This window comes from Lates calcarifer, unplaced genomic scaffold (genome assembly GCF_001640805.2).
Source record: "Lates calcarifer isolate ASB-BC8 unplaced genomic scaffold, TLL_Latcal_v3 _unitig_966_quiver_1017, whole genome shotgun sequence".
Taxonomy (NCBI): Eukaryota; Metazoa; Chordata; class Actinopteri; family Centropomidae; genus Lates; species Lates calcarifer.
Window position 1 is genome coordinate 22,682 of NW_026118129.1, and position 12,743 is coordinate 35,424.

General features: G+C 36.8%; 1 protein-coding gene and 3 long non-coding RNA genes across 5 annotated transcripts; all 4 read right to left on the bottom strand.

Moving 5' to 3' along the window:
- Window positions 1-132: 132 nt before the first annotated feature.
- On the bottom strand, window positions 133-7,262 carry LOC108880557 (Fc receptor-like protein 5). Its single transcript, XM_018672122.2, has 16 exons — window positions 7,147-7,262; window positions 6,909-6,946; window positions 6,585-6,620; window positions 6,077-6,340; window positions 5,549-5,815; window positions 5,138-5,419; window positions 4,635-4,937; window positions 2,938-3,207; window positions 2,220-2,462; window positions 1,826-1,939; window positions 1,695-1,710; window positions 1,504-1,589; window positions 1,304-1,354; window positions 1,145-1,210; window positions 788-850; window positions 133-640 (listed from the first exon to the last, which is right to left on the bottom strand). The coding sequence occupies exons 2-16, from the start codon at window positions 6,943-6,945 to the stop codon at window positions 633-635; spliced, it is 2,106 nt and encodes a 701-aa protein (XP_018527638.1). The 5' UTR covers window position 6,946; window positions 7,147-7,262; the 3' UTR covers window positions 133-632.
- A 1,110-nt stretch (window positions 7,263-8,372) lies between these two features.
- On the bottom strand, window positions 8,373-9,936 carry LOC108880561 (uncharacterized). 2 transcript variants are annotated; one of them, XR_001960507.2, is made up of 4 exons: window positions 9,894-9,936; window positions 9,103-9,198; window positions 8,670-8,732; window positions 8,373-8,540 (listed from the first exon to the last, which is right to left on the bottom strand). It is a non-coding gene; the product is annotated as an uncharacterized LOC108880561 (long non-coding RNA). The 2 variants fall into 2 exon arrangements; XR_001960506.2 differs by having other exon boundaries at window positions 8,670-8,735.
- Window positions 9,934-11,143, bottom strand: LOC108880559 (uncharacterized). Its single transcript, XR_001960505.1, has 4 exons — window positions 11,091-11,143; window positions 10,208-10,252; window positions 10,038-10,100; window positions 9,934-9,954 (listed from the first exon to the last, which is right to left on the bottom strand). It is a non-coding gene; the product is annotated as an uncharacterized LOC108880559 (long non-coding RNA).
- A 338-nt stretch (window positions 11,144-11,481) lies between these two features.
- On the bottom strand, window positions 11,482-11,924 carry LOC127142206 (uncharacterized). Its single transcript, XR_007812689.1, has 3 exons — window positions 11,824-11,924; window positions 11,662-11,677; window positions 11,482-11,572 (listed from the first exon to the last, which is right to left on the bottom strand). It is a non-coding gene; the product is annotated as an uncharacterized LOC127142206 (long non-coding RNA).
- Between the last annotated feature and the right edge of the window lie 819 nt (window positions 11,925-12,743).

Below are 12,743 nucleotides of genomic sequence, written 5' to 3' on the forward strand. Positions count from 1 at the left end.
TAATCACTAAGTTATTTTCAACTTCCAGAGTTAACAAGGCCTGTGGTTTGCAAACATGTTAAACTGATTAAAGATATTTGCAGTTTCATTTGCCTCCTGCTACAGTAGACTCAGAAATAAGAATGCATAAAGGAAACTCAGCATAAGATTTAATTTATCATTATACAACAACCACATCAGTTTGTAAAAAAAAACAAAAAAACATCTACATTATGCTTTTTTCATCCAACATAACTCATCATCCATTCATTAAGTCATCCAGTAATCACCCATTAAGTCATTTGTAAATAATGACTGAGAAAACCAATGTAAAACATCACAGCTTACTTTAAAGGTCCAGTGGTCTATATAACCTACAAAGTTACTGCATTATTGTAACAAAAATATGCAAAATAAGCATAAATACAAAAGCAAATTGTTTCAGTAATGTTGTCATTGATGCTGAAATTAAATCCAGATCATGCAATCCTCTCATATGTTCTGCTACAAAACTGCATAAAGTGGTGTGTGTCTAATGTTCAGATGGCAGCAGTTGTATAAATGCTGTTAAACATGTTTAAACATGATTTATGTTTTTCATGCTGTTGTGTTCATGTCATGAGTCTCTTATTTTGTCAATGATGCACCTCTCTTTATGGACCTGGAACAAAATGACAATAGCTACAAATGAAAAATATGACACACTACCTCTACAACATTATCAAGGCTGTTTACAGCTTTACTGAATGCATTTGTAATTTGAGGCAACAATAAATACAGCTAAATAGCCGACAGCTAATATTTGTACCTGTAGCAGAATCTGGATTCACATTACAGTAGTCAGACCTCTCCCCTGGATCATCTCTGTTTCCTGTAAAGATCATACAGAAAAATTAATCAAGCTCTTTTTCATCACATGTAAAGTATATGGATACCAGTGTGTACTTTGTGTGTTCTGGGGCTGTTTTTGATGTTTGGGCAGGAAGAGTGCAGGCTGTTATAGCAGCAGATTAAAGCCTGTGGTTTGGAAATGAAATGTTCAAATATCACATTTTAATATTACAATTAGAGCTAGATACTTTTAGCCACATGATACATGTACATTAGGGGATTGCTGGTTGAATTAACAATCAAATCATTTATGTTTCATATGTTATGTACTCACTTCTCTTTCCAACACCTTTCAGCTCAATCTGAGATATAACATTTCTAGTGGTATCTGCCTGTCCACCTGAAATGAGAAGGTTTTACTTGGATTTTACTCACTCAGTTAAAATCACATCATTCTCAGACTTCTCTGCATGAATCAAAGTTTATACTGTACCATTCCCACCATTCCCAGAGCCTCTGATTGATTCATAGACACAAATGTCACCTGCACATCAATAGAAATGAAAATTACATCAGGTTAGTCACTTCATGTGTTTGAAACCTGCAGAACAGGGTATAATGTTATTATTGTAAAATATAACAACTGGATATGAAAAAGCTGTGAGAGCATTCAGCATTAGATGGAAGGCTGACCGTGGAGAAGAGACGAGTATACTGGCTGTTGATTTTCATCTTGGTCTGTAGCAGAGCTCTGATTGTTTCTCTGAGACTGGAGGAGGCTGACACATGTGGACAAAATAAATAGCACAAGGTCAAAGTAGTTAAAGTAAAAAACATGTTAAGTGTTGTTGTTGTGTTGAAGATAAAACAAGAGAGTGTTGTACCTGTTACAGCATGGATCTGTGAAAAAGACATTAGACGTTAAATGGTTTTGTATTGCTGCTGTACATATAGTTGCATCAGGATACATCTCACTCATCAGAGTTATTGAATATCAGAATGGAAAAGATCTCACCTTTAGACTTTCTGCAGCAAAACAACAGCAGCAGGAGAATAATCAGTGAAATTCCACAAACCAACCCAACAATCAGCAGCACAGGAAACGAAGAACTTTCAGACCTGGACACAGCTATAATCAATAATCATTATTATTTCTGACACTTTTCTTTTCATAGTGCAAATAACATCAAGGTCTTATCAAAACACTCACAGTCGCATCAAGTATTGGTAACAAAATTTAGAAAGAAAGAATATAGTCTAATATTTCATTATGAAAACCATAATGTATAAGGTCATTTCTAAACTAATAGGTTGATGCAGCCGATTTCTAATTCAGTGATTATTTCTATTTCAGACTGTAGCACAGCTTTCAAAATAAAAGCAGAGGAAATTGTTTTAATCATTCTCACCTTTAACTGACATCCAGCTCTGTGGTGACTCTTGTCCTGACCACTGACACTTGTAGAAACCTTCATCTGACTTTGACACTGCAGAGATATTCAGCTCCCCTCTTGTATCATTTTGGATGAGTTTGTCATTTTTATAGAAAAACACATTAGAAACAACATTTTCTGTTCTCAACTTGCAGCCAAGAGTAACAGACTGTCCCTCAGCCACAGGATTGGCAGGGCTCACCAGGATAATACCATCACCTGTGAATCAGTCAAAGAATATGAAGCTTTATTCAGAGATCAGCTGCTTTATGTTGACGTACTATTATTAGATTAGATTATTTCACACTTTTTAAACTATAAAATCAGCACACAGTGACCTGACAAAGTCCTTTCGCTTGTGCATGTACAACTTGAAAATCCCTTTAGTGTACAAAGGAAGTGAGTGAAGCCACTAGTACTATTAAAAGCATGCAGTATTCACTAATGATGAAGACTGACAACTTATTTTCTATAAAGGTGGACCTATGTAGACTGTAATACTAATAATAATGTATGCTGTAATACTGAGTTGGACTCTTTCAGTAAACCTCTTCACTCTCCACTCAGCAGTTTCCCTCACAGCTCAGCGAGACAGAGTCAGAGGTGAAGTCTATGTACGTCTACTATACATAGACTGAATCTACAGGACACTGAATAAACAATGAGAAACAAAAATGAATTGATTAACACTCACGTCGTACAGTGATGTTGACTGCATTACTGAATTCTCCTGATCCAGACTCACACCAGTACGCCAGTGAATCAGTGTACTGTAAACTACTAATACTGCATATTGATCCAGTCATTCTCCCCCAGTCAGAGCAGTGTGACTGGTAGCCATGTTCAGGAAACCTCTTCACTCTCCACTCAGTAGAGTTTCCCTCACAGCTCAGTGAGACAGAGTCAGAGGTGAAGTGCTGCACTCTGTCAGGATTCACTGTGAGAGACGCTGCTGGATGAAGATCTGGAAAACAAACGGTCAAACCTCATGAGATATATTGTACAATATCATTAGGTCAAAATCAAATTCAAGGTTGGAATGTGTGTCAATGTGCAAAACTGAGGATGTAGTTGAAAACTGTTGTGGAACTGCTGTTAACAACTACTTTCAATGGAGAGTAACTAAAGGTTGGTGGAGGTAATGAAAAATTGTCCCAGCAAAAGAAGACAGGAAGAGGATCTGGAGCAAAACCTTCAAGTTTAGAAACAGTGGAATGTAAATGAAGCTGTGTGTGTTGTTGTTTACATATTTGACAAATACTTGAGTTGGAGTCAAACTTTTTTTATTTTTTTTATTTTTATGTATTTTTTTTAAACATAAAATCCTGATAATTTAAAAAAAAAATTGACTTCATGCTGTTTTTATAGGAAGGAAGTTGTAGGGTCACCACAATGTACAAGGGTCATTCAATAAATAAGGTGAATTTTTCGGTATAAGGACTTTTAATACAGATAGAAGCTTACTTTTAAATTTTTTTTTTGTTTTACTTTTTTTTCCACATGGATTTAATTTCTTTTGCAGATTAAAAAAAACTTTGAGAGTTTTGGCGATTAACAAAGATGGCCGACCAAAAAGCATGCTCCAGGATTGAACAGCGGTCAGTTATCAAGTTTTTGGTTGCTGAAGGGTGCAAACCCATTGAAATTCATTAGGAGAATGTCAACTGTGTATGGTGCCACATGTTTCAGCCAAAAAAATGTCTACAAGTGGGCTAAATTGTTTAAAGAAGGACGGAGCAGTGGGAAGGTGATGCTCACCATTTTTTGGGATATGCAAGGCCCAATCACCATTTCATTCCTTGAAAAAGGAAGCACTGTGAACAGTGCTAACTACTGTGAACTGCTGAGGCAGGTCAAGAAAGACATAAAGAACAAACGCAGGGGTCATCAGTCAAAAGGAGTCATCTTGCATCATGACAACGCAAGGCCTCACACAGCAGCCCAAACGGTGCAGACCATCAACGAGCTGGGCTGGGAACTGCTCCCTCATCCCCCTTATAGCCCAGACCTTGCCCCTTCAGACTTTCACCTGTTTGGTCCCTTGAAAGCGTTCACGAGAGGCACGAAGTTTGAAAGTGACGATGAAGTCAAAAGTGTTGTGAGCGACTGGCTGAGACATCAGTCCAAAGATTTTTACGCTGAGGGAATACGGAAGTTTGTGCACAGATGGGAAAAGTGTGTGACAGTGCTGGGAGACTACGTTGAAAAATTTTAAAAAAGTAAGCTTTTATCTGTATTAGAAGTCCTTATACCAAAAAATTCACCTTATTTATTGAATGACCCTTGTACATAGAAGGTAAAAAGACAACATAGTCTGTGACAGGCAGACAACTGGAAAGACCAAGGCAAACAGAGAAGTAAAGAAACCAAGAAACAAACCAGTAAACTCACCTCCAGACCAAACAAACTTAGAATGGCTGTAACGTGTGTAAAACACTGGATCTCCTCTTCCAGCTCTACACACATATCCTGCTGTGTGTGTCTGACCATGAACGATGTAGGAATCCTGTTCAGTCCCTCTGCTGTTACCAGGTAACAGTTCATAGATGTAGGAGTTGTGTGACAGATCAGGAACAGTCTTATACCAGTAGAACCTCCATCCTGCAGATGGATGTTCAACCTCACAGTTCAGAGTTACTGAGGCTCCAGGACTCAGCCATGATGGAGACACAGTGAGGACAGGCTGAGGTTTATCTGTTGGAAAGACAGTGAAAACATGTTAGTATATTTTGTTAGTGGATTTTATGCAATATCTGTATCCTGCATAGTTGACATTATTTCTTTATGTCCACTATCTCTAAATTCTAATAGGAACATGAAGGTGTATACATAATATAAATCATTATAATTTCAGCCTGAATCAATGATGACTGATCAAATATGATGTGACTTACTGTCATATACTGTCAAATTGAAGGAATCGCTCCACTTTGTTGAAGACTGTTGTGAACTTTTCTTTCTGCCTCTACACTCATAGTTTCCACTGTGAGATGATGAAGCATAATAAATCCTGTATTCATGTTGATTTGGAGGTTTGTCTGAGCTGGTAGTTCTCCATTCATACTCCCACTCAGTGTCTCCACCTCCCTGGATCTCACATCTGACAGTGATCGTCTCTCCAGTGAATATCTGAGGCCAGCTGTGCTGCAGAGTCACACTGACTCTCACATTGGAAACTGTTCACACCAAAAATATCCAGATGAGAAACAAACAGGGAAAACAAATCAACAAAGAAAACATCATGGCTGTAAAATTGTAACCAGGAATACAGGTTGTTTTATTCCAAACAAAATGATTAAACTCACAAGTTATCTCAATGGAGACATCATGACTTGGATAAGAGTAGAAGACTGGTTTTCCTCTGCCTCCTCGGCACCAGTAGGTGCCTCCTTGTGAGACACTGATCACTTTGTTTATTGCACCGTCTCTCACAAGCAGAGTATGAGAGGAGCCTGAACTTCTGTACCACTCATATTTCCATCCAGCAGAGCCCTTCACAGAGCAGGTCAGTGTCACACTGCCTCCTACTGGTATGGTTGTTGGGCCTGGTGTCAGTGTGGCCTTGGGTTTCTCTGTTGGAATAAGAAATAAAAACATGTGGAATATGTATTGTATTTGGTTTCATAAGGGAATCTTTCCATATCTTTGTAGTGAAAACCCAGAAATAATTATGTAAGATTCTTGAAATGCAGAGCTCCAGAAGTGAAAGATTAAAAGTATGATTGGATTTGTACTGTACATATTAACAGAATTAGGGCAACTTATGAACAGGGTTCAAAAGTGTTAGTGCTCATGATAAACTTTCTCATGGTAATAAAATGTTGATGACTTACCTGATATGGTCAAAGAAATGATGTTACTGTTTTTTATGAAACCTGAGCTCTTGTGGCGACCAGTGCACTGGTATTTACCACTGTAGCCTGTAGACAGAGTTAATGTGTAGTCTTTATGTGTATTGTAGGGAACAAATTCTTGATCATTCTTGTTGATTGTGTATTCCCAGTCAGTGTCTTTTCCTTCCTTCATGTCACATATGAAGGTAACAGATTCTCCAGTAAAAAAAGTGGACCAGTTGGGCTCAAGCCTCAGCACAGCATCTAGAACACAACACAAACATTCACACAACACAAACATTCACACAACACAAACATTCACACAACACTGCACAGTTAGCAAAATAAATATCACAGTTTTAAACACTTTTCTAGTCACAGTCTATGTGTCCTGTAATGAATACACTGAGGAAATACAAGAAAGAGACATGGGACGTGCTTAAAGGTAATGCGGGTGGATACTCATCTAATGTGAATAAAGAAAAAAGAAAAAAAGCAAAGTAATTACCTTGAGTCTGTCCACTGTAGAGGAGTGTATTCAGCACTGAAATGAAGATTGAGACTTACAACATTATCAAACAGAAATTACCAATATACAATAACAACAGTTGGATAATGTGTTGCAAATCACTGCTAAAAAACCTTTCTGTGATGATTGATCACAGTCCACGACACTAAATCACACAGTCAAGATCTGTCTTTCAAAACAACCATGCTGAGAACACGACTGCTCTGTTCAATCTTTCATAGAAACTGACCAAAGCTCTGGTAGTCTGTTCTTCTCATTACAACATTTTCATTAATCTGTATCATTAGTCAGTGATGTACTCACAGATAAACTCCAGCAGAAAGAACAACATCTGTCCCATCCTCAAGTTACAAAAAGAAAAAAAAAAATCAACTCCTTTCTCAAAACTGACATCAAATGATTTGTGATTAATCTCCTTCCCCTCACATTCATCCTGTAGGCTACTGCAGCCTCACAAATGGTCATTAATTCTCGATGCTACTATAAGTATCTGCACAAAATGATTAAAGTCAAGGGTTAAAAATGATATACTCATACTCACGATATTAGTTCAGTACAGCAAGTGTTGAGCTTCAGAATTGTAGAGACAAGTGAACAATTACCCCACCACGGAAACTCTTTGTCCTGTGGTGAAATTCTGGTGAATTTAAATTCAGTCACAACTTTGCCCACAGGAAGTGACTGAGCTCAAACACAACAAAAATAGTGACAACTATGAACAACAGTGAGCCAAAGTCCTGACCTGTCTCCCAGTTAGCACAGTGTAGCGGTTACCCAATAGGTTAAAATGATTGCCTTTTTTAGCATAAATACACAGTGTGCCACTTGTTGAGACGTATGTGATATGTTGATGACTGCCAACACAACAAGCTGTATGTCTGCTGTATAAGACAAACACAACAGTTGTTTCAATGCTGCAAACACTGAATATACATGAGTGTACTGCAGCTTTAAATGTTGCCATTCATGCTTCGTGTTTGGTGGCCTGATGTGTCTCTTTTTATGGCCGTGAAAATAAATCACAACAAACCTAAAAGCTCTAAAATTCAAATGTAAGTGAGTTATCTGACACAGAGTGAATGTCACATGTAATCCATTCACAATTAATCTGAACTGTTAATTCACTTAGCATTTTATTTATTTCTGTTGTTGAAGTAGCAGAAATTCATACACACACATTCACAGTGCATTTAAATAAACACAACAGCTACTAAACAGCTCTATTTACTGACTAGTTTAAATACAACTGTCTCTGCTGCTGTCTGTTTTTTACATTAAGGATATACAGTGATATACACTTCACCTTCAATACTGTGCTCTGTGTCTGTTTCTACTGGCTTCCTCTGCTGTTAACCTCATGATGCAAAACCTTAACTACACTGACATCTAGTGGTATTTTATCATGAAGACACTTGTTTTGTGTTAAGGTTGTAAAATGTCTGTCTCTGAACGGAATCAAAAACTGGAACTAATGTCTTGATTATTTGGAATAATCCACAGAGTACAACTTTTTGTCAAGGAAGGAAGAAAAACATTGATGCATAAAATGATCAAACTTTGACAGCCTTTAAAAATACAAAACAAAGGTGAAAATAAGTGAAAATAAAATAAATACAGTATCAATTTAAAAAAACACTTACAGGGCATTTAACAAAATATGTTAGTAAAATATCATCACATATTGTACATACAGTGAGAGTAATTGCTGGTGCCTCTCCTAGAGCTTGACCGACTTTAAAGCTGCACAATCACCTGCACTAAAAACTAAATACACTGTATCAGACTGTTGCTGCTTTTTAGAACAACCTGCATTCAAAGTATCCCACAAAAACTAAATGACAAAAAACTGTAAAAACATTAAAGATAATAACTCAGTAGTCTTCTGCTTTGTGCTAAAAATCTGTCAACTATTTCTCGATACAGCTCCTCACAGACCTGGAAGAAAACCACAAATAAATGAGACACAGGGTTATCCAAGATGTAAAGATGCTTTCTGACATGCTGTTATGAGTTATCTGTAGAGTAAATCATCACAGTATTCAAATTACATGGCAGCATCATTACCAGAAGATGTTCCTGGATTCACTTGAGAATAAACAGCTTCATCAGTTGCAGCAGGAGTAGATTCTGCTATGAAGAGAGAGATGATGAGATGGAGAAGTTTACAGATGATAATGTACTGAACTGACAGGTAGATCATCAGGGTTAATGTCCCTACTAAGTAAAATGACTGTATTGTAATGTCCTCAGTGCTTTAAGCAGCAACATAGCAGAGTGTTTATGGCTTTTACAGAGTTTACCGTTGTAATGTAAATGTAAATAAACTTTACATACAACATACATTTCTAAAAAGACACTCTATAAGAGATATAGCAGAAAAAATCAAAAAGTAATTACTACTATTCTATAAGTTCTGAAGATATTACATACACTACGCTGTGTTCAAGACAAACATACTGGACATTAACAACTGCAGGTGTAAGAAGACTTCACTTACCTTTCTTTTTCTTGCGTTTGCCTTTATCGTGCCTGGTCACCTGGGCGTACATGGGACTGTTGTCTAAAACAGAAGCCACATCTCTATAATATACAGCTGATGGATGAATGGATGGATTTACAGGGAGAAAGAAAATAAAAAGGGTCATCCCACATGTTTTTCATGACTGTAGATTCACATTTTGAAATGAAAATCAAAATATGCACAAATTAGCCGTCATCACCCCACTGACACCTGAGCTGATGTGTTTTTGCTTGTTTTCGTGTCTCGTCTTATTTCAGGGTTTTATGGATGAACATGAATTTATGTGCAGCCATAATTTTACAGAAGAGACAAACTGGCAGCAAAATTTTACAAAACATACCAACAGACAAATCATTAATGTCAGTGATAGACTATTTTTAGATTGTAATTATCTATGATTGTGCCCCCTCATGTGTGGAAGACAAAAAGCAGAAGGTGAAGGATTTCCACACACAGTCTATTTCATAATCTGCAACAGCACGAGTACAGAATAAAAAACATAAGAGAAAAACTATTTAGTCTTAATCCATATCTTTGAGATGGAAATATACTGAAAACTAATGACACACAACATACAATAAAAAACACATTCTGTATATGAAACAGATGAACTTAGAAATACCCAAAAGTCCAAGATATGTGTAAGATTTCCTACTCTGGCAGCTCCTAGTGGTGGTGAATGGTACTACCCCTGAGATGAATTCAACTGCATGTTGACCCATAATTATATCCAGACAGTTTAATACAAACTATAAGCATGACTGTACCTGTAGCTCCAATCTTCACATCAGAGTAAACAGAGCTCTCCCCCTGGTTCACAGCGCTTCCCTGTTAATAATAATTAAACAGGTCAAAACCTTTTTGAACTGTTTATTTATATTTAATAGACTGTGTATATTTGGAGTACTCACCCTTCTTCCCGGTGTTTTTAAGTTCAATGACAGAGTATGTGACATCCATGGATTCACCTGCACCTGAAATAAACATATTTTTGAGTGACAGGATTTTATATCAGACACTTGGAACAGGTCCCCTGGAGTCATGTAACCGCTCCATGTTAGTCAGAAGGTGCATACTGTACCATTTTCAGCAGAGTCTCTGATTGAATCATAGAGGGCAGCATCACCTACGGTATAAAAGCTAACAATGGTCACATCACAATTTTACAAAAAAGGTGTAGACAAGTCACAATCATGTCTATACAATACATGGTCAACTGGTTATATGACACAGGAAGGTCCTGTGTTGTGGCTACTCTTTCATTCAAAACACTAAAAATTGTTGAGTAGCCTTTTGAGGAGGAGGTGTACGACTCACTAATAATAAGCACTCGCTGATATTCCTCAAGGGTTCAAAAAGGGTTCAGGATTTATTGTCTAAACATAAAACTTTCTCCATGTTTACTTCAAACAAAAAACGTGACAAAATGACAAAACATTTCATTAAAAGTTCGAGGCTTAGTGGTCGATAAACTGTCTCACTCCTCACTCCTTCAACACAAGGCAAAGAAAAAGTTGAAGCTGTCCTCTCTCACCTAATTATGGAAAGAGGATCTGGGAGGAGGTGAGAGAGAGAAAGCAATCCAACATTTCTGACCTTAAAATTAAAGTCTTACTTTAAATAACTAATCATTATCATTACTTGATTTTACACCACTTTTTACCACATTTTACAAAAAATAATTAAATAATATCTCCAACATCCTGTCTTGTGGACTTCTGATTAATATTCTTAATCAAAAACTAAAAGAGCAGTCAAATGAATCACATGGATATTAAATTTAAAAAAAAAACAATGGAAATATTCCTTTTTAATCAATTGTTTGTTGAGTATTTAAATCATCAGTAGCACAAATGTTGCAACAAGACTCAAGTGTTTGGATCATACAGAGGCACATGGATCAACAGCAGAGAAATAAATGATGCTGTAACTGCTCCATGTTAATCAGAAGGTGCATACTGTACCATGTTCAGCATCTCCAGAGTCTCTGATTGTATCATAGACAGAAACATCACCTACAGACAAAACAAGCCGAGGTCAGAGAACATTTGAACAAAAACCCTCAGTTGCTTTGTTTGATTTTTAAGCTGTGGACAAGTCACAAACATGTCTATAAGATATTTTCATAGAATAAACCCATTTATGTTATATGGCAAATTCCTGAGGCTGTTTCTCCAACTGGTTGTTTTTTTTAAGGACAAGATCCAGTCTCAGGTTCTTCAGCTTCTGATTAATGTTCTTTGAAAATCATCTGACCACAAAATTAGTGAGGAATGTTAATGACGACAAGATGAAAAGTCAAAAATAATAATAACAATGATATGATAATCAAGATGAACTTAAATGCTGACCTTGGACACAAGAGTACTGATTACGTAGAGTTTCATTCTGGTTGACTCTGTGATTAGCAGTGGAGCTCCGACTGCTCCTCTTTGACTGAATCAGCCTTAAACATTAACAAATACAGTAGGTTAATACAGAAATATAATGTACTGCTGTTATATTTAAGACCAGAGAAGAGAGTGTTGTACCAACCTGATACAGCACAAATCTGTGAAAAAGACATTTGTTGTTAGATGGTTTTGTAATGTAAACTGTTCTACAGCTATTTTATGTTATGAGAAAGGAATGTGTCTGTGTATTTGAGTGATGAAAGAGTAAAAATAAAACATTTAATATCAGAAGAAAATGCCTCACCCTGTCTGTAGTGATACAACAGGAGCAGGAGAATAATAAGTGTGATTCCACAAACCAGCCCAACGACCAGTGACACAGGGAATGAAGAGCTCTTAGGTTCCAGTACAGCTACTGTAAATATTAATTATGGATTATATACATAAATATAAATAATACATGAATAAATCTGACTTCTCTTAAAGGAATTTATAAAGTTCTTCAACAAAAATGAGAGCCACGTGCCTCTTAGCTTTAGTGAAGACAGAATTCTAAAAAAAATACTAAAACTAATCTACATAATAGATATATTAGAAATATGTTGACCCTGTTTCTTTCTCAGACAGCAACACGCAGAAAATTCAGAGATAGTTTTACTTGTCCTCACCTTTAACTGACATCCAGCTCTGTGCTGACTTTCTTCCTGACCACTGACACTTGTAGAAACCTTCATCTGACTTTGACACTGCAGAGATATTCAGCTCCTGTCTGGTGTCACTTTGGATGAGTTTGTCATTGTGATAGAAAAACACACTGGAAAGTTTTTCTTCTAAATCCATCCATTCATCCATTTCTTCAGTTCTGCAGCCAAGACTAACAGACTTTCCTCAGTCACAGGATGGACGGGGCTCACCAGGATAATACCATGATAATCACCTGTAAAACAGTCAGAGAATATTAACTATCAGTCAGAGATCAGACCTTTAGAGTGAGGTGACATACAATGATGAGATTACACATCTGCTTTTATTCTTCTGCAGTTCTTGTTCATTTTACAGGATCATCATCAGACCTGACATTTGACCTTGTTTACTTACAACCTACTGTCTGTGTCTTACAAGTAACCTCTGAGCAAAGAAACAACAGCTTCCTACAATGTCCTATAAATGATACAGGACTTGTTTTGATCACTGACATAAAAACTTTAGTTCATATCACCTGTA